The sequence below is a fragment of the Engraulis encrasicolus genome, chromosome 12 (genome assembly GCF_034702125.1).
Source record: "Engraulis encrasicolus isolate BLACKSEA-1 chromosome 12, IST_EnEncr_1.0, whole genome shotgun sequence".
Lineage (NCBI taxonomy): Eukaryota > Metazoa > Chordata > Actinopteri > Clupeiformes > Engraulidae > Engraulis > Engraulis encrasicolus.
In genome coordinates this window covers 27,395,201-27,410,200 of record NC_085868.1, presented here as the reverse complement: position 1 = coordinate 27,410,200, position 15,000 = coordinate 27,395,201, and the positions used below count along the sequence as shown (strand labels likewise).

General features: G+C 45.0%; 1 protein-coding gene across 1 annotated transcript in view; it reads left to right on the top strand.

Moving 5' to 3' along the window:
* The window catches only part of slc4a10a (solute carrier family 4 member 10a), a 116,196-nt gene that overhangs the window by 61,615 nt on the left and 39,581 nt on the right, over positions 1-15,000 (top strand). Inside the window, exons 6-10 of the mRNA XM_063212017.1 lie at positions 1,270-1,430; positions 3,895-4,086; positions 7,368-7,453; positions 9,029-9,186; positions 13,356-13,443. Coding sequence (XP_063068087.1) covers positions 1,270-1,430; positions 3,895-4,086; positions 7,368-7,453; positions 9,029-9,186; positions 13,356-13,443 — 685 coding nt within the window. The remainder of the gene's footprint in view (positions 1-1,269; positions 1,431-3,894; positions 4,087-7,367; positions 7,454-9,028; positions 9,187-13,355; positions 13,444-15,000) is intronic.

The window sequence follows — 15,000 nt, the reverse complement described above, 5'->3', positions numbered from 1 at the left end:
ACTACTCAGATTTGGGATTACTGCGCTACCTGAACCCTCTTAACACTGGACTAATGAAAGGTGTGTGAACTGTATGGCTTGGTGTGCTAACTGTATTAAGAGTTTTGCAAATGTTGCTGAGGTTTGGACAAAAGCTTGTTAGCAGTTGAAAAAAAACTGTAAAGCATGACACAGGAGTGGATTTTCACTCCCGTCCCATCCTGGTCTGAGAAAAAAAATCCCATCCCGTACCTTCCCGGACTGGAGTAAAAGAAACAAATCCCATCCCGTCCACTCCTGAAAAGAATGTCTCCCAATCCTGCCCACTCCCACTCAAAATCAACCCCACTCCCGTTTAGTCAAAAAACGAGGCTTTTTTTGTTTGCTTTTTTAAAGAAATAATAAGCTGCATTCCCGCTCCCGTTCATTTTTATTCTCGCTCCTGCCCACTCCCATTCATCTTTATCCCCGCTCCTGTTCATTTTTAAAATGTTGACTCCCAACCCATGGGAATTTCTGAAAAATGTCATCCTCTAGTGTGTGTGTGTGTGTGTGTGTGTGTGTGTGTGTGCGTGTGCAGCTGTTCGCATGCGCTTGCGTGTGCGTGTGCATGCATGCGTGTATGTCGATGAGATTTCATTTCTGTTATTTTTGAATCCTGATATGCTCATATACTCCGGATATATCATATAGCTGATGTTTGTCTTGTTGTATCAGAGATCAGTTAGGTTGACACATGTTGCATGCTTTCAGATCAGATTCCTCTCTGGTGTCTGAATCATAGCTGCAGAATTCTGTCTCTTGCTGCAATAATGGCCTTTGGACAGGAAGGAAGTATATGAGATATACAGTCCTAGCTGAGATAGATTCTTTGTGTAAAGTACTGTATTTGATTGTATTTTTCTGGTCTTGTGTTCTTTCTTGTGTTCTTTCTTATGTTCTTTCTTTCTTTCTTTCTTTCTTTCTTTCTTTCTTTCTTTCTTTCTTTCTTTCTTTCTTTCTTTCTTTCTTTCTTTCTTTCTTTCTTTCTTTCCTATGTACTTACTTACCTACCTACAGTACTTGCTCACTTTATTTATTTGTGTAATTAGGCTATTTAATTTCTTAAAGTATTTATTTATTGCATTCTTTGCTCTCATACTCTCCCTACTTTCCCCTGTGTCCTGTATATATGTAGGTGAAGTTTGAGGAGGATGTGTAGAGTATGGAGGAGAGAGGTGAAGTACGCTGTATGTAGCCACCATCGAACACCACCCTAATGTCTTGTCTTTTTTCACGTGTCCTGTGTAGGTGGCTGAAGTTCGAGGAGGATGTGGAGGACGGTGGTGAGAGGTGGAGTAAGCCCTACGTGGCCACCCTGTCGCTGCACAGCCTGTTTGAGCTGCGCTCCTGCATCCTCAATGGCATCGTCATGCTGGACATGAGGGCGGACTCCCTGGAGGAGATTGCAGGTCAGTAGTAGCGATAGCGTGTGTGTGTGTCAGATACACTTTTTGTGCTGCGTGTGTGTGTGTGTGTGTGTGTGTGTGTGTGTGTGTGTGTGTGTGTGTGTGTGTGTGTGTGTGCGTGTGCATGTGTGTGTGCGTGTGCATGTGTGTGTGTGTGTGTGTTGTTGTGTTGATGTTGTGTGGGATGCTTGCTGGTGTCATTCACATCTCTTTTCGTTCTTGTGGATGGAGGGTGTTTTTGGATTAAAGGTTTAGCTGGCATCTTCACCCCCCAAAGCAATCTCAACCAGTTCTGGTGATTCGGTCACATGGCCTGCTGTGTGTGTGAGTGCGTGCGTGCGTGTGTGTGTGTCGTGTGCATGCATGCGTGCGAGAGAGAGAGAGAGAGAGAGAGAGAGAGAGAGAGAGGGAGAGAGGGAGAAAGAGAGAAAGAGAGTGTGTCTGTGTCTATGTCAGTGTTATTCAACCTTACAATAATGTTTTCCAAAATCATTTCACTCTCTGCTCACCTTGATTCTGGGTGAAAGCTGCTTCTGAATTCGCCTTCTGAAGTAAGCTTGGAGGAGCACCATGTTTAGTTATAATGAAGCGCAATCCAGGTCTACAAAAGGGTACAAAATAACACTACTGCATGCAACAGAGCGATCAAAACGAAACAGACTTTGGGGGGGGGGGTTGGCCAAGGGAACTCGGGCACAGATGGTATGACGTGTGCCTGCCCTTAGAGCAACATATCATTACAGTGCGTGCTCTGACTGCATCCGTCACTAAAGGGATTTAAATTCAGCAAAACCTTCTGCAATATTAACTATTGGGCACCCAGCTATTTTTAGACTTACCTATGTAATATTAAATAAAGAGTCTGAAATATACATAAATTGTATAAATATGTAATGTCATGCGGATTATTGCGTTATATGTTATTCATATTCCATGTGCATTTATAATGTGTGTAGTCTGTGCTATGAAAAGATAATACTGCACCGTGAGTAGGGGTGTAAATCACAGCCTTCACAACGATACGATACGGTATCGATTTCTTAAATCAGGGATTCGATTTTTTTCGATACCTAAGAATTCCCCACGATAAGATGCGATTCGGTTCGATTCGATTTTTTCCAATTACTTTTCCACTACTATTGTGTTATGGAGCTAGGGCATTGCACAGGGGCCAGCGATTCGATTCTTTTCGATTCTTAAGAATGCCCCACGATACGATACGATTCGATTAAATCGGCGGCCAAGACTTCCGATACATCAATACATTTCGATTTTATTTACATCCCTATCCGTGAGTGCTGTGTGCTGTTCCAGATGGGTACTGTATAAATGAGTGTGTTTATAGTAGTAACGTTCAGTGCCTTGAGCAGTGAACAGAGGATCCAGGATTGTGAACTTGCACTTTAATGAATATAATACAGATTTAACCCTCTGAGGTCCGAGTGCCCTTCAGAGGGCAATTGGTCTCAAAAAACAAATCTGTAACTCTGTGAGTTTTTGTCATTGAAACATATAAGTCACACCATTAGAAACCTCAGACCTTCCAGGTTCCAAATATATATATATGAAATTAAAATACTTGAAAATGTCAGGGTGGTGCAAGCAGCCTAAAAGCCTCTGAAAAGCCTTAGACCTCAGAGGGTTAAGAGATGCCAACTTACACAGCTCGGCAGTTAGTAAACCTGCCCAATACCCAAAGGTATACATTACGGCTTTTAGCACACTTTGCAGCATCTTTGTCCTGGAGTCGCTGCAGTATGAGGTCATGATTGGATCTTGACTGCGTAGAACCAACATACGTATTACATTACATTGCATTGCATTGCGTTACATTTCATTACATTACACTTTTTTGTGGGGTTAGGTGCCTTGCCCACAGCCTTGAGATGCAAGGAATGCCAAATGGTAAAGAGCAGTCCCCCAAAAGTTGTTGTGCCTAGGCTAACAGCGGAGAAACTTTATTGTTTTCTCCACTGAGGCGGGCCATCGGCGAACGTTATGAGGCCATGAGCACACACAAAGTCGAGAGGCTATGGCAATGGCATTCACATTGCGGTAACATGTCCAGGTGGTCACGTGCCAAAATAAGGTCACCCTACCCTACTGTCCATAGACATACAGTACTGTATGGTCCTGGACCAGCAAGAGATGATGACAGTGTCCCTGTGTTAAGTATAGGCAAGAGAGTGATGGCTGTCCATTCCTGACCTGTGTGCCTCCCATCTTCCCAGGCTAGGCAGGCAGCCGCTTGGGGCACCTGGATGGGGAATCACACTTTGCTACAATAGTGACAAATATCTGTCAAATATTCACTCCTGACATTTCGCTTGGGGCCTTTGACCCAAGAGTCGCCTCTGCGTCTTCCCCCTAGAGATGACAGTGTTCCTGTGTGAAGTTACAGGCAAGAGAATGATGGTTGTCCATTCCTGATCTGTCTGCTTCCCCTCCTGTCGTCTTCTTCCACTAGACATGGTCCTGGACCAGCATGAGTCGACGGTGTCCCTGGGCGAGGACGTCCGGCGCAAGATCAAGAACGCTCTGCTGAAACGCCACCACCACCAGAACCAGAAGAAGCTGGGCCACCGCATCCCCATCGTCAGGTCCTTCGCAGACATCGGCAAGAAGCAGTCCGAACCACACAACATGGACAAGAACGGCGGTGAGCGTCACACACACACAGACACGCACACACACAAATACACACACATACACACACGCTCGCACGCACGCACGTACGCATGCACTCAGATGCACGCATGCACACACACATGCACAGTTATAGACTCTGACAGAAACATACAGATTATGATCTAGTAATGTAGGGGCAGCCGTGACCTAGTGGTTAGAGAGTTGGTCTTTCAATCGAGGGGTTGCAGGTTTGAATCCCCCCTGACCTCTCTCTACATCTACATCCGTGGCTGAAGTACCCTTGAGCAAGGCAGCTAACCCCACATTGCTCCAGAGACTGTAACCTATACCCTAAAAAAATAATAGCTGTAAGTTGCCTTGAATAAAAATGAAAGCGTCAGCTAAGTGCAGTGTAATGTAATAATCTGTACACACGTCATGGACGTCAACGGGGTCAGAGATCAGGGTTATCATTGGCACTAATGCATTCATACGTAGAGAAGGGCTCACACAGACGCCCTTAGTGACATCTGTTACATAAACAAGCATAACACGCACTCATGAGCAGTCAGAAAGAAACTGGTACGCTTGCACATGCACATACCGTACACAAACTCACAGCATATAAAGACACAGAAATACACACATATACGTACTTACACAACTGTGCAATCCCACGCCCACACGTAAGTACACAGTACACACACACACATTAATACATCTATTTGGATCTCGTCAGTAGGGCAGTATTACAGATGCACACACACACACACACACACACACACACACACACACACACACACACACACACACACACACACACACACACACACACACACACACACAAAGCACACACACACAAAGCACACACACACAATAGGCCTATATACAGTACACAAGTATACACAGCCAAGTACAGTATATACACCCAAACAAACAGGTAAAGTGCTGCAGCATGTGTTGTTTGTTTGTAGTCAGCTGTTAGGGTGGTAGCCAGATGTGGCGTGCCCACTCACTCCATCGCAAATCAAGTTATCAAGGTCATGTTTACCCTTCCAGAGGATGACTCACCTTTATATCTACACACGCTACTCCTAGCAAGGAAACCAACAGGGGGGACAAAGGGGTCAGTTGTCCCGGACCCAGCGAGAAAGGGGGCCAGAATTTGGTCCTCATTACATTGTAGGCCTATGTATTGGGTGGGGGGGGGGGCTTTCAGATGACTTTGCTCTGTGCCCAGCCAAAGCTGTCAGCAAGCACTGACTCAGGGTGGTACTCTACATTCAGCTGTGTTGTTGGTTGTGCGGAGAGGAATCTATTTTAGTTGCACATAACACATCATTGTTTTTATTTGCGAGTTCTTTTTTTGTTTTTTTGTTCTTGTTATGTGTTTTTGTTGTTTGTCTGACTTGTCTTGCTGTAGCCTCACGTCACCTGTCCCATTCCAAGTGCTCTTCCTTCTGGTCCTCCTTGCGAGGGGGTCTGAGGAGAAACTCGTCCATATCCGAGACTCCAAGCAAGAAGAAATGTCCCCACTGGTCTCCCCCATATATGCCCAGCTCTACACCCACTGCCCTCCCCTCTCCTCCTCCATCTCCATCTCCATATCCCTCTATCCCACTCCATCACCCCTCCTCCAATGCCAGCAGCCCTGCCGCCGGCCCTGTCATGTTCAGAGCCTCCCGGGCACCAGTGCCCTTCGCCAAGCGCCTCAGCCCCTCCTATGGTGCAGGACCAGGCTATCAGCTCATCCCCAGCGCAGATGTGGAAGAGGACCCAGCCACAGGCAACTGTCGGGCTCCACCTCGTATAGACTAGCTTATTTTTGTTTATTGTTTATTTTTTTGTTTATTTATTGGATCCCCAAAAGCTGTGGCAATGCCACAGCTATTCTTCCTGGGGTCCTTTTCTTCAATAAAATCAGTTCATCATAGTTTTAAAAATTACATCTGGAGATCATACAAAAAAGCAATACGATCATTCACTTGGCCCAGGCCTGGGCAACTCTCGAGCTCCATGTAGACTAGCTTTACTCACTGGGCTGATTTTTTTAGTGTACATAGATGGCATCATAGCACTAACCCTGATCTCCAGAAATCTTGTTGTCTTCCTGTCCTTTCACAGGACGTCAGTCAGTTCCACTTCCTATCAACCCCTTTTTCCATCAAATTAAAGTGGAAATTTGAAATTGAATTGACATAGGGCACAAGTTGCTTCAGAATTGGATGGAAAAAGGTCTATTGATGATTACAACAATCACCTACAGGGAAAGATTCAAACTGATAAAAAAGGATTGGAGGAGAGTTTTGAGGAATTTGACATCTCTGTATGCTCTATTTCTATTTTTCTTTTTTATTGATTTCCCCCTCACCTACACTATTTCCCCTCAATGTTCCACAGGACAATGTGGGGACCGTATTTGATATGTTCATTTTCTATGGATTAAAGCTTTGGCATAAGCATAAGCATTACAGTCATGGCCAGAAAAGTTCTACAGGCGAGAACTAAGAACTCATTTTTGCACATCTTTAAGTGGCATTTCAGAGAACTTTGACGCTGGATTACATAACGGCGACATGGTCAAAGTCAGACAGTTTTTGTATTTTAAGAATTGACTGTATGATAGTGCTTTAGCCAAAACAGCAGAGCCTCTACAGAATGCTCTTCTTTTAGTAAATCTACTTCTTCTAATGTAGCGCTAAAACACTAAAGATTATCATAGTAGAACTGTATAGGCAACTTACTTCCTTGTACAATTTGGTAGGCCTAACTATAATCTTGTGCTAAAATGTTCAAATCTTCTTTTGTTCCATATGCTTTCATGTAAGGCTTTTAAGTAAATATGTTTTATACTAGGCCTTTCTTTGCCGTCTGAATGGGAGAGAGAGAGAGAGCCATGCCTTCCTCCACTTTTTCACATTTATTTTCCTTCATTCAATATTTGCTTTCATTATCAGGCTGTAATTAAATCTGGTCTGCTGGCAGGTAGGCTGCTGTGGTGGTGGTGGTGGTGCTTTCTTTCTTCACTCTGCTTACTGTACTTGCTTTATCTAGACGTCGAGCCTCCTGTCTGATAAGAAAATAGGCATGCAACAGTATGAGGTCTAATACCTGTGTGTGTGTGTGTGTGTTGTGTGTGTGTGGTTGCGCATCTTGTGTGTTTTTGTGCGTGCATGCATGGTTGCGTGTGTGTGTGTGTGTGTGTGTGTGTGTGTGTGTGTGTGTGTGTGTGTGTGTGTGTGTGTGTGTGTGTGCGTGCACGTGCGTGCGTGCGTGCGTGTGTGTGTGTGTGCCCCTGTGTGCTGTTCCCAGGTCAGATAGTGTCACCGCAGTCCCAGCCGGCCACTACAGAGGGAGGAGGCGGCAGCAGGGAGAACAGCTCAGTCGACTTCAGCAAGGTGACGCAAACCAAGAGGCTCCAGCCTCACTCTCATCATGTGTCATGCAGATTCACTTTGTGTGTGTGTGTGTGTGTGTGTGTGTGTGTGTGTGCATGTGTGCGTGTGTGTGTGCATGTGTGCGTGAGTATGTGAGATATGATAATGATCACCATAATGTTTTTTTTTAAATTATTTGTTTCTTTATTTATAAATAAATACCTTGAATTAGTTAATAGATAGTACTACTCATAAATAAAATAGTATGTGTATACTATATATCGTTTTCACAGAGCATTTAAGGCAGGATAGTAAGTAAAAAAAAAGAAATGATGTCCACAAATTGCTGTTACTGTGTTTGCTGTTATTTTATTCTACTGTATAAAAAAACAAATCAAGCAGCAGCAGTATTGTGCAAGCATACGTGTATGTTTTCCTGAATAATAACTGGTTGATTTCTGAATGTGTGCATGCACTCTCTACTACGAAATTGAAATACACAATATTCCCCAGTATTCCACTGCACTCAAGCACAATGCAACATTGTGACGGCAGAACACAGGACATAAAAAATTGGAATGGCATGCAATACGCATGTAGTAGTTATTTCTGGTATTGAATATTTTATGTCTCTTAGTGTGACCTAGATTTAAATGCACTGTGCATGATGAGGCACTTCAATTCTCCTGAGTTCCAGTGCTGTGTGATGTTCATGCCTGTTATAATCTGGCAAGCAAACTAGGCAATTTTCAAGGGCCCACGCATGAAAGGTGGCTCCTTGGTAATGACTGGTTCTAAACTTGTATTTAAATGACAGCAATGACAACTTTGTGAGTGTGTCAGAACCAGCCTTAATTCACTGTCTGAAAAGTGCAACAATGTTGCTGTCGACATCTCTCTGTTGAGGGGTCCTCCCCAAGAGAAGAAGGGGGGCTGGGAGTCCCTCTTTGCCTAAGGCCCCCAGATACTTTTGAAACAGCCCTGTTCTGTGATGTTCATGTGAACTGCATGCTGGTGTGTGAAAGAAGATAGAGTGCTTCCTTTAGTCCCTTAACCACGGGGAGGTTGGTTGTTCACTGGGAGCACTGGGAGTTTGCGTGTGTGTGTGTGTGTGTGTGTGTGTGTGTGTGTGTGTGTGTGTGTGTGTGTGTGTGTGTGTGTGTGTGTGTGTGTGTGTGTGTGTGTGTGTGTGTGTGTGTGTGTGTGTGTGTGTGTGTGTGTGTGTGTGTGTGTGTGTGTGTGTGTATGCATGTGTGTATGTGTGGTGCCCCACTTTACAGGTGCCCCACTTTGCACTTCATAAAGAAAACCCCTCCGTGTGTGCGTGCCTGCGTGCGTGCGTGTGTGTGTTCGCGCCTGTGTGTGTTCGCGCGTGTGTGTGTGTTCGCACATGCATGTGTGTGTAGCTAACACTGTGTGTGGTGCCCCACGTTACAGGTAGACCTGCACTTCATGAAGAAGATCCCTCCACATGTGTGTGTGTGTGTACGTGTGTGTGTGTGTGCGCGGGTGTGTGTGTGTGTGTGTGTGTGTGTGTGTGCGCGCGCCTGTGCATGTGTGTGTAGCTAACAGTGTGTGTGGTGCCCCACTTTCCAGGTAGACCTGCACTTCATGAAGAAGATCCCCCCGGGCGCTGAGGCCTCCAATATCCTGGTGGGTGAGCTGGAGTTTCTGGAGAAGCCGGTGGTGGCCTTCGTACGTCTCTGCCCCGCTGCCATGCTAAATGGCATCGCTGAAGTCCCCATCGCCAGCAGGTAGTGAGAGTGTGTGTGTGTGTGTGTGTGTGTGTGTGTGTGTGTGTGTGTGTGTGTGTGTGTGTGTGTGTGTGTGTGTGTGTGTGTGTGTGTGTGTGTGTGTGTGTGTGTGTGTGTGTGTGTGTGTGTGTGTGTGTGTCTGTCTCTGTGGCTGTGTCTGTGTCTGTGTCTGTGTGTGTGTGCTGAAGTCCCCATCACCAGTAGGTGAGTGACTCACATGTGTGCCATTCACTAGTACGTAGTTTGTCATAATTTGGCCTGGTAACTGGCCTTGGTCCCAGGATGATTTCTAATAAGCGGATTGGGGGCAGCCGTGGCCTAGTGGTTAGGCAGATGGGCTTTAGATCAGATGGTTGCCAGTTCGAATCCCACCCTCCCACTCCGTACCACACTTCATGGCTGAGGTGCCCTTGAGCAAGGCACCTAACCCCACACTACTGCAAGGACTGTTACCAATATCCTGTACTTAAAAAAAAACTACATTGCTATGGATGAGACTAAGAGTGTCAGCTAAGGGTAATTTAATGAAATGTAAAAAGCGTAGTACTTATATTTAGCCATGCTCAACAATGCCAGCACTACCTAGTGTTTCTGATAAGTTTCGTTTAATCAGCTGACGCATCTGGGGTGAGTTTCTCGAAAGCGTAGTTGTTAGCCAATTAGCAACTTCGGTAGTTGCCAATGGGAAATTGCATTACAAACAACAAAGTAGCTAATGTAGTTAGCACTATGGTTTCGAGAAATGCACCCCTGATCAGTCAGACATAGGCACAGAAACATGCCAAAACCATCTGGCTAATCAGCTGAGTGATTAGAGCGAGTGTGATCCCTTTTTATATGAGTGTGGTCCCATTTGTCACTGGAATTACACAGCACTACCCTGTGTGTGTGTGTGTGTGTGTGTGTGTGTGTGTGTGTGTGTGTGTGTGTGTGTGTGTGTGTGTGTGTGTGTGTGTGTGTGTGTGTGTGTGTGTGTGTGTGTGTGTGTGTGTGTGTGTGTGTGTGTGTGTGTGTGTGTGTGTGTGAAATTAAATTGAAATTGAAAGTGGCGGCCCTAGCTTGCACCAGCCTACGCGATTAAAAACTGCAGTGGTAATTTAACACTTACAGAGTACTGTGTGACCAAATTCAAACTCTAGAAAGTGTAAAATCAACTCTCTGGGTGTTGAATTGTCATTGTATTTGTACTGTGTGGCTAATGCAACCACACCAACAATGGCCAACAAAATTCAAGTCTGTGATTTTCACACAAAGTCCAGTCTCTGATTAAACACACGTGTCGTGTGAGTAAAGTGGTGGCCTAACAGCTGGCCCAGAGAGCAGTGCCCAGGGTGCCCTAGCCACAGAGTTTCTCAACCTTTTTTTATTCAAGGCACCCTTTCAATTTATGAAAAATTTCAAGTCACCCCTAACCAACAAGCCGTAACATGGTATTGCATCCGATACCACACAAGCTTAGAAAAATAACACATTTGGAGACGTCACACGACATACGTTCGAAGTTGCAACTAACTGGGGCGACCTATATTTACTTTATTGTGTGTAAATGGCAGATGAAAGATTTCACTGACTAACATTAACTTAGCAATTTAGACGGATATGTATTATATTACATAATTTATTTATCAGCCACGTTTCTGCGGCACCCCTGAGGGGGGCCTGCGGCACCCCAGGGTGCCCCGGCACCCCTGTTGAGAAACACTGCCCTAGCCACAGAAGATGTGATGGAGGACAGTGCTGGTCATTCCTTACTCCTCACTAGGGCTCTGAATTCACTTTTTTCATCACCAGCCAAAAATGGCTAGTCGTAGATGTTAGTCTTGCTAGTCAAACACACACTCACTAATGGGTCAAAGCGGCTGGTAAGTTGGTCTTTTCTATCAGCCAAACTGAAATTTCACCAGCTTTTGGCCGGTTGGCTGGTGTTAATTTAGAGCTCTGCAGTCCCCACCCACCTGTCGATGTGAGGTATCGAACACTTGACCACAAGTTCAGTGCCTTAAGGCTAGCCTATAGTTAGGGGATGGACATTTAAACCAGACAAACGGTAAAATATGAAAGTGGCAGGTAGATTTGCAGACACCTTGAAACGGTTTACAAATGAGTGGCTGGTGAAGGTTCACAATGTTAATTACATACTCGTGGCACACAATTTGTATGTGTATTGGCAGTAGCACTTTCTACACACTGCAGCGTAGTGGTTGGCCATGCATTTCATACACATTGCATGCCAGTGTCTGCTGATCATACACGCACGCACGCACGCGCACGCGCACGCGCACGCACGCACACACACACACACACACACACACACACACACACACACACACACACACACACACACACACACACACACACACACACACACACACACACACACACACACACACACACACACACACACTTTCCTCCTCTCTTGCCTTTGGTAAATCGCCTCTGAAGCCTCTTGCCTCTGACCTGGGGACTGTGCATAAACACTGTCATGTTTCATTAGAGTTACACCCCCACCCTCAAGGCACACTGTTTGTTTGGACTGTTTTGTGTGTGTGTGTGTGTGTGTGTGCGTGTGTGCGTGTGTGCGTGCGTGCGTGCGTGCGTGCGTGCGTGCGTGCGTGCGTGCGTGCGTGCGTGCGTGCGTGTGTGCCTGTCTGTCTGTCTGTGTGTGTGTGTCTTTGTTTGTGTGGGTGTCTGTTAGAATGGGGAAGCAAGTGAAAGTTTAGTTTAAACTTACTGTAAGTTTGAGCATACTTGGACTTCAAATTGTACGGGACTTCCCTTCTAATGAAACCATGTGAAAACACTCAACCATTAGCACGTACGTCCTTTGTTGGGGTGGATGCTACCGTGCACACAGTGCCAGTTTGTAAAGTTACATTTTGGGGTTTGTGTCCTTAATTGGAGTAGACCGTGGAACTGCAGAAGTGATGTGTGCTGTATTCATTGTCACGGTGTCCAAAGGGAGAGTATTCAAAAGCGTTTGGCACTGACCCAGCTATGGCTCAATCGGCTGGGCACTGCACTGCCACACCGGCGACCCGGGTTCGATTCCGGCCCGAGGTCATTTGCAGAGCCTCCCCCGTCTCTCTCCCCACTCGTTTCCTGTCGCCTCTCGAACTGTCCTGTTACAAAATAGAAAAGGTACAAAAAAATGTTTTTAAGAAACGTGTGTGGCACTGAGAGCAGTCATTATAGACTACATTGACAATGGCCCATCATCATACAGAAAAAATTGCCTCGCTCGTTGAAGTGGCCCAATCATAGGGCCACTGTCTGCATGCTAGATGCCCATTTTTTATTTAATTTTATTTTTTTCAAGCCTTTATTATGAGACAGGATAGTGAAGGACAGGCAGGAAGCGAGTTGGGATGAGAGACAGGGAAGGGCCGGCAAAGGACCCGGTAGGGCCTTGATGCCCATTTTTAAAACATTTTCTCAAGTACTTTCATGGCTCTTTGATCCTTCATTGCGACAGAACAGCAAGTATGACAGAAAGTTAGCGGAAAAGAGAGACGGGGTACAACTGGCAAACAACCCAGGCCCAATCCTCATACACACTGTCAATGCCATTCAATGTGCAGGTGCTCCACACAACGCATCACAACACCCTTCATAATAACATTTTCTCTCTTTTTGGTCCATATTTCGATAGGACAGTGTGAGAGGAGACAGGAGGGAGAGATGGAAATGACCTCGGGCTGATGTCAAAGAGGGTCCCGGGCTTACTTGGATGCAGGGCTCTAAATTAACACCAGCCAACTGGCCAAATGCTGGTGAAATTTCAGTTTGGCTGGTAGGAAAGACCAACTTACTAGCCACTTTGACCCATTATTAGTGAGTGTATGTTTGGCTGGTAAGATTAACATCTACAGTACCTGACATTTTGGCTGGTGACGAAAAAAGTTAATTTAGAGCCCTGCTTGGATGCCTTAGCTGTTTGAGCCACAGCCAAGGCCCATAATAATAAACATTTCCCTTTTTTTGTGGTCTTTTTTACTTTATTTATGATAGTACAGTGAAGATGGTGACAGGAAGCGAGTGGGGAGAGAGAGACGGGGAAAGGCCGGCAAAGGCCGGGAATTGAACCCGGGTCGGCCGCATAGTACAGGAGTTAGGCCACGGTAGGGCCATAATAAACATTTCTAACTAAACTCCTCCTTCGTCCTCCCCAGGTTCCTGTTCATCCTGATGGGCCCCATGGGGAAGGGCCCCCAATACCATGAGATCGGGCGCTCCATCGCCACCCTCATGACAGATGAGGTCAGTGCGGATATATTACCTTAACCCCTTCAGACGCGGCTTTATACATTTGTTGTTACCAGTATGATAATGACCAAGTCGTGGTGCATTACTTAAGGGCCTGTGTTGTGTCATAGTATTGTAGTGCTATGGTAGTTACATTTCAATGACTATTACAGCGTGCCACTGGAGGTACGGCGCGCATTAAGGGGCTACTCATGTCTTCTTGACGAATCAAGTCATTGTTTTCTTATGTTTCAAACGTGTAAACGTTTTTTTTTTCTTTTACCTGACATGCTTCGACAGTCTTTATTTTTCTTAACTCTCCCAACTGATTGGAGCTAATATGTCTTTGATTTGGCTGTATTCACCCAGTATCACTTACAAGTGTAGCCTTGTGTTAATCGCAATGGTTAACTTGCATTTGATCATTAAATTGTCACTTACCATTCATTAATTTGTATCTTCCCATGTCATGTGTCATGCCACTGAGGTGGCCTTAGTCATTAATACTTCTGTTCAAAGATAACCACCTCCTTCCTTCACTGGTTGAAGAAATGAGTGGGGGTGAAGCAATTCTTTACAACATCCACTTCTCCTTTATAAAACTCTGGCTGGGTATGTCTACTTGCAGAGAAAAGCAATTATCCAAAGAAGTATCGTGGCATTATAATCCCAAATTTGCATTTGAATACATTGGCTCCAGTCCATATAGACATAATCCATATCAGTACTATCACCAAAGGGAGTGACTTGGATTATTGTACAGTGTGAAACAATAGACAACTCTGGGGTGCATTTCTGGAAAACGAAGTAGTTAGCAGTTAGCAACTTTTGTAGTTGCCAATGGGAAATTGTATTGCAACCAACGAAGTAGCTCACACAGTTAGCAACGACGCTTTCCAGAAATGCACCCCTGATTCTTTTGCCAGTGGATTATTACAATGGTCTCAAGTCCGTTGTAATTGTAAATGGAATGGCAAAGAACTGCAATGGAATTTATAACAATATTGTGTGTCTTTAACAGTCTTTGTACTTAGGCCTCTCACTAGCAACATGTTACTTACATTTAAATTTAAATATATTTATTGTTGAAATTGTGACACTGCAGACCACAGCGCACAGTGCACACATTGAAACACTATTTATGCAACACTTGTTCAAGGGGGGGGGATAGAGGAGAGTACTGTCCCACACACCCTCCATCCACTGATGTCGGGATTCGAACCAGCAATTCTCGTCCTACAAACTCCTTACCCCCTTGTACAAGAAGTCGTGTGGCACCAATGGCCCATGACTACCAATGATAATGTCTCTGGGATATGGAGCAGCCATGGTGTAATAGTTAGGCACTTGGACTGTAGATCACAGGGTTGCAGGTTCAATCCCCACACGTATCTCTCTTTATACCACCATCCATGGATGAAGTGCCCTTGAGCAAGGCACTTAACTCCACATTGCAACTAATACCCTATAAAATAAATGTGTGTCGCTTCGGATTAAAGCGTCAGCCAAGAGTAATGTAAAATGTAATGTAAATGTAATATACTGAATGTACTGTAAATGTAATGTAAAATG